The following is a 6471-nucleotide window of genomic DNA, read 5'->3' on the forward strand; positions in this document are numbered from 1 at the left end:
CTGTTACTAACACAGCTAAGCAGAAACAGGGAAGATGCGAGTTTCTCTTGCCAGCCCTCGCTGGGGACTTGTCCAAGTGCAGATGATACGGGGCTGACTCATTGCAAATGCAATTTAATCACTTGGCTGCCACAGAAAGAAAGGAGAGAGGGGCTGGCCTGAGCACAGGGGGCACAAATACTTAGAAAAAACATACTGAAAGTAGATGAGAGAGAAAGAACGTGCACCCAGGTCCCTCTGACAGCCACAGCATTTACCAGGCAAGCTCAGCCCCTGCTTGGATCACTTCCTAGCCTGTTACAAGCACTGTGCCCACTCTGCTATGAGCACAGAAGTGAGCTGCAGCACCTGCTTGTGACAGGCTCTGAGGCTGTGACAGACAGACAGACAGACAAACAGTCGTGCTGGCAGGACAGAGCCATACCTTGTCATGGATGAGCCCATGGTAGAGGATGCTGTGCATGTCTCTGCAGAGCCGTTCCAAGCCACCATACTTGGACCAGACATTTGGGTTGCTGATGGACACCAAACCTTCCACTGTGGTCTTCAAGTTGCCAAGGAGCTTCCAGTGCTCTTTCCTGCACAGGAACACAGCAAGATATATCAGAGCTACAGCAAGAGGAACTCCACGACAGGAACATGGTATTGCACTCTCTCAAAGGAAACTCTGCCCAGGCTGAAACCTTTGGTGGTCCAGAAACCAGCAAAGGAGAGCTGAAGCACTTGGTGCATCCCTGTGGTATCCCATACATGGTTTGTGGACAATAGACCATATTGTAATGATTCTTCTGATGAGTGGTAGCCACCACCTGGAGATAGACAGAACAGACTGATGGCTGCTGCAATGCACCACATGCCCAGTCTGGGCCAAAAAACCCTGGGGATTAACTTTCTAGCAGGCTCTTGCTCCACTGACATGCTCTTTCTCAGAGAGCCCCTCAGGAGCACAGCAGCTGCATGGAAGGGTGTGAGGGCCACCACACCGAGCAGACCCTGTGTTTATAGAGCAGCACTCCCTGAGCAATGTCCATCACATTGAGAGCTCCAGTCCTGTCAGGATGCAGAGGTGCTCCTCTCCCAGGGAGGTGACACTTCATCTGCATCTCCAGCTGTACAGCTGCTCTCTTGGCCCTGACCTGCTGTAGGCACAACCTGCAAAAACATTATCACCTTATGGACAAAGATTAGCAAACTGCTGGTGAGCTCCAGAGTATGCACAACAGCTCATCAGGATCATCCCCCTTGGCTGCCCTGCATACAGCAAGAAATCACCATTATCTACCACAAAGCAGGAGCAATGGTGTAGAGAGGCAACATCATTTGACTATGGAAAAGCAGCTTTGGGGAAAGAAGCTTTGGGTGACTGAGGTTCCCACTCAAGCTGCTTGACAATGTTGCCAGATGAACAGCAGCTGTCAAAAACACATATTCAAACAGGAGCTACTCTCAGAAGAACAGGAATGTTGCAAGGTACAGGTAGGAGGGTAAATAACAAAAAAAAAAAAAGTCACTGCAAGGTTTGTAACAAAAGCACCCTGATACCTTAGCATGAAAGTTCAAGTTTTCAACTGGCAAGAAACAAGATGGTGTTTCAGAAGTTAGTCCCTCCCACAGCCAAAACCAAACTGGATTTTCAAAACACAAGGGGAAAAAGAATGAAAACAAATAAATAACAGATAGAAAACTGTTCTCATTTTCATCCCTTGGGGATCAAAGTGTGGGCTGCATACTCCTGGTAATTAAAACGAAGCTTTTCTCACCAATATTCTCTTTTTGAAACTTGTTCACTACTGCCAAACTGATTAGTTGAACAAGCAGATTAATTAATCATTAACTATTGGCTCTACCTCAAGGTGCCCATTCACGTCACTTCCTCATGATGGAAACATCACCACTTCCAGTGCCACCTAAGCTTAAACCACACAGAAGCCAACCCATCCCAGCAGCAAAGCCTGTCACCCTGACAGCACCACAGCTCTAAACCAGACCTGCAGAGCATGTGACAGCATGTGTATGTTCATGTTGTACTTAAACTAACAGGTATGGGGCTTTATCTCAGAAGAGACTGAAGAAAAATGCACAGATGCAAATCACAGGCAGCTTCCTGAAGGAGATACAGCTTGGGAAGACACAAAAAAATGATCCAGCTCTGCTGAATTTATGGGCTTTTCTCATCCCTGTCCTGAGCAGTGCAGATGTTCTTTGGCTGTGGATGCCCAGAGAGGAATCAGCAGTCCCTGGTCAAAGAGCACCTGCAGCCACTGAGCTCAGAACACCAGCAGCTCCTCCCTAAGGTATTTCTAACACTCAGAGTTAGGAAATGCAAGTGAAAGCTCAGCCACGCCACTGATATTCCAGTCAGTGAGTCAGGGGAACTCCCTCCCATGTTATTTCAGGCTGTAAAAAGCAGGCGATGCACACAAGGATGTGAGGGTAGCACACACAGGGATGTGCCTTTCCAAATGGTTGGTCTCAATAAAGGACTTGTGCATCTCAAGAGGTAGAAACCAGGATCCATGGCTCTTTCCTAGCATGGGGAAACTAAGGGTAAGCAATCCTTGAGCAAAATAATCTCAGAATGTTAAAACATTGAACACGGAAGCACAAAGAGAATAAGCCACATAATTAAAGCGCCTTTGCAGAGGTGATCTTGAATCCACCAAAAGTGAATTAAATCCTGGTAGAACAGTAAGTATCCTATGGGACTTGTTGGCCCAAAGCAGTTCACAAGTTGGGACAGACAAGACCTTTCTGATACCCAAACCCCAGCTGTTTCTGGGCTGGAACACTGAAAAGGCCACAGAGACACAAGGCTAAAGACATGAGGACCCATATAGTTGGCTGCAGGTGGCAGGGAAATCGAGAGAGCACAGCTAACCACATTTCAGTTTTGACTGGACTCTGGGGCAACCCTGAATTAGCAGCAGGGTTTCTCCCCTCCCACTGACAGAACCCTGGTTTCAGATGGCAGGAGGGATGGAGAAAGCCCAAGTTCCCTTTTCTGCTGGTGTTCAGAGAATTACTAAGAAATCTACTTTTTTTCCTGAATAAATCTACTTTTTTTCCTGCTATAGAAAGCCTGGCATGGGGTAAGGGCAATTCATATTACATCATGAGAACACCCCAATTTACAATAAGGGCAAAGTGAGTAATACCCCAGAGGGCCACAGAACAAGACCAGAGTTACCCCTGCAAGAACCACACACACTTCTACTCTCCTGATCCAGCAGAGCTTGGGTCTCCCAGCCAGAAGGGCCAAGGGTACTTGCAGGGCTGTGGAGCAGCAGTGAGATCTCAGCTGCATCCCTCTCCTGCTGAGAGACAACCTCTGATCCAGCCTCCAATTTTAACCACCAGCTCCACAAACTCGGCATTGGATCTCCTTTCTTTACCACCACAAACTCCATCTTCAAGCAGAGCAACATCAACCTGCCATTGGGAACTGTCCCAAACATAACTGAACCTTTTGCACTGCAGTGATAAAACACAGAATACAGAAGACAAATAAACACAGAATATTTTTGCAAGCTTTGTAGCAAAAAATGGCTTAATGCTGCCACTGCTGACAACAGGGAATGCTGCTTGCTCTTCCTAGGCTTCCTCAGCCCCTTCATGCCAGCAAGGGTAGGAACTTCTCTCAGTCCAAGTCAGCAAACGTGACTCACAGCAGAGGCAGCGAGCCATGCTGCTGACTTCTTAGTGTAAAATAAAACCAAACCTTGATTACTTTCCAAAACAGAATCACACAGGTAGCCAGTGGTCAAAACTGAAAAATAAAAATGAAGCTCATCTTTCTTGCACCCATCACCTGCTGTGTATCTACTGTGCTCTGCAGGAGGCACCCAGCAATGGCTGCTTGAATCCTGACCTCCACCTGGAAGACTCTCTTGATCCTGCTTAGCACACTAAAGAGGTTGGGCTAAGGATGCTGAGGTTATGGAGGGACTTCTGACAAATCTCCAAGGACACTCATTCCCGTGCTGGCTGTCAGTTCCTCCTGCAGAAACCCAAGGCTCCACTAAGCTGCCCTGCGCAGAGCTCTGCCCCGCCTCGCTGTCCCCAGATCTCCCAGACAACCAGCAGCCCCTTCCCTGGACTCCCCCGCCCGCTCCTCCGGGCTCGGCACTGCTGGGAAAAGGGATTAAAGGAAGCCAGGCTCCGTGCAATTCATCTGCAGTCGCGGGGAGTGGCTGACAGGCAGAGGAAGCCAGAAGAGCTCTGCCAGCCCAGCAGGGATGGGCAGGAATAGCTGAGCGGGCTGCCTGGAAAAGGGACACGCAGGGGAACTCGCATCCAAGCTGCAAGCTGGCACTGATGGAAAACGGGGGCACAACCACAAAAGGTGCCCCCAGCAAACACAGCCCAGGGAAGCTGCTTGCTGACGTATTCCTGCTCTGCACTGGCAAAGGATGAGGGAAGAAAATAGAGATTAAAGGTGTTTTTTAACCTTCCCATGGCAGATAGATTTACCTGCTCATCTGGCTAAGTCTCTCACAAGCAGATGACCACAACCTGTGGACACAGGGTACTGTCCATTGGGCTTCAATCTGCACAGGACCTGCCTGTGATGAGCACGCAGGCAGCCAGAGGTAGTGACAGGCAGAGCAGATCCCCACAGCAGCCCACCCCACCCAGAGCAGCTGCTCACCTCCCTCCACTGCTCACAGCACAGGTTCCCTTTAGGAACCCTCTCCTCTGGCCCTGTTGTCCCTGAAGGTCTTGCTGGCACCAGAGACAAAGGTGGAAGCTCTTTGCTAACCTGCCCAGCTGACCACTGGCCCATCTGCTCCCCCTGGGACTGCTGTGCCCTCTGCACCACCCCAAGAGCCCTGCTCTCTGCCCAGCAGGACAGCATTAACTCTCCTGCCTCCAAGGACAATGTCCTCCTTGGACACTGGCATTACAGCCCTGCCACTTGATGCATTTCAGACCTGCTGCTAGCAGGAAAAATCCAGCACAAGATCCTCATTGTCCTCTCCAGTGCTGGCTCAAGGATGGACTTCAGCAAAATAACTTTTGCTGCTGCATTTTCTGTAATGCACAAGAAGATGGATCCAGTGATCTCTATCTATTCCCTATCGATAACTGCCACAATCCAGTGTGAAATGGCACCTCACTGGCAATAAAAATGCTAACCACATCACACAAAGGACAAGGCAGTGTAAGGCCCATGCTGGATCCTCCCCAAGGATCAGTGCCAGCCAGGAGAACAAGGAGGCTCCTGCCTGTGCCAGCACCAGCGGGGGATGATGCCCTCCTTGTCCCTGGGGGAGTGCTGGGGGTGGCACCACCCCAGCTCTATTAGTCACACGATGGCAGAGTCTGGTAGTGCAGGACTTGTGCTTGCAAAGGCAAGAAAATGCACAAAGATGAACCTGGAAAGACAAAGCACTGAATGCAGTCAATTCCTTTTACCTTTTGGAACCTGCTGAGTTTGAAACATTAGTAAAGAGGGAGAACAGCTCAAACTGTGCAGATCAGAAGGCACCCCAAACCCGTGCTATAGCTTTAAAAGCACCGGTAGCATTTTCCCAGCTGATATGGCAAGCAGGAATAGAGCGACTGGCTGAGCCCCTCAGATAAGGAATGCTCCTCTCCCATATCAAGTTTCAGCTGCTCCTTCCTCCCCAGCCAACACCTCCAATTTCCATCCAACATTCACCCTGCGCTCGTGAGCGCCAGGGCAAAACCAATGCACCTGTAAAAACGTGAAGTAAATAGGACTCGCCAGCAAAACACCTCCAGGGAGCAGCCTCTGCTGCTCATAAATGCTTACAAAAAAATCAGGCCTGAAGCACACATGAGACCACACAGCCGAGGTCACCGTGCTCACCACCAGCCACGTGCAGGCACAGGGCCTTGCCTTCAGGAATAAAGAGATAAATAAAGACATGTCTGTTCAGCACCTAGAAGAGGGGATGCAGACAGGAAGGACAGGAGATAGGATCCCCGAGCAGCGAGCTGCAGAGGCACCTGAAGGGCGGCAGCCCGGCGTTAGGGCGGGGTAGTTTCACCCTTGAGCTTAAGGCGTGTGAAGCAGAGACCTGGCAGCTGCTGTGCTGGCCACGGCTGACGGGGGACAGAGTGGGGACACAGCACCGGTACTGAGGTGCCACATCCGTGGCCATCACCGCCCCTCCAGGGGCCAAGGCTCCATCCCGCGGCAGTGAGCAGAGACGTGCGGCCGCGGGTGGGTGACGGCTCTGACAGCCCGGCCCTCTGCGCGCTCCTCCCACGAGGGACCGAGCCGGGGGCAGTGTCACGCTCTGCAAGCAGCGATCCCACTCGCGAAAGGTTGATTCATTGCCTGCTCGCCTCCCGGTACCCCCACACAGCCACGCAGGACGTGACCTCTCCAGAAGCATCCCCCGCGCATCCATCCCTACTGCTGGCACTGCTGCCACCCGCACATCCCGCGCCGCGTCCCCGATACACTTACACACACACACACACACACACACGCACACGCAC

The 6471-nt window shown here is 51.0% G+C and overlaps 1 protein-coding gene across 3 annotated transcripts in view; it reads right to left on the bottom strand.

The window, feature by feature from the left end:
- The window catches only part of RUBCN (rubicon autophagy regulator), an 18037-nt gene extending 17460 nt beyond the window's left edge, over positions 1–577 (bottom strand). For 2 of the 3 annotated variants that reach the window (XM_031055399.1, XM_005419109.3), the window contains exon 1: positions 425–576. In XM_031055399.1, coding sequence (XP_030911259.1) covers positions 425–463 — 39 coding nt within the window. In that variant the 5' untranslated portion in view covers positions 464–576. Of the gene's footprint in view, positions 1–424 lie in introns of all 3 variants that reach the window. The other variant, XM_031055400.1, reaches the window with a different exon arrangement.
- Positions 578–6471: the final 5894 nt, after the last annotated feature.

Source organism: Geospiza fortis, unplaced genomic scaffold, assembly GCF_000277835.1.
Source record: "Geospiza fortis unplaced genomic scaffold, GeoFor_1.0 scaffold172, whole genome shotgun sequence".
Classification (NCBI taxonomy): domain Eukaryota; kingdom Metazoa; phylum Chordata; class Aves; order Passeriformes; family Thraupidae; genus Geospiza; species Geospiza fortis.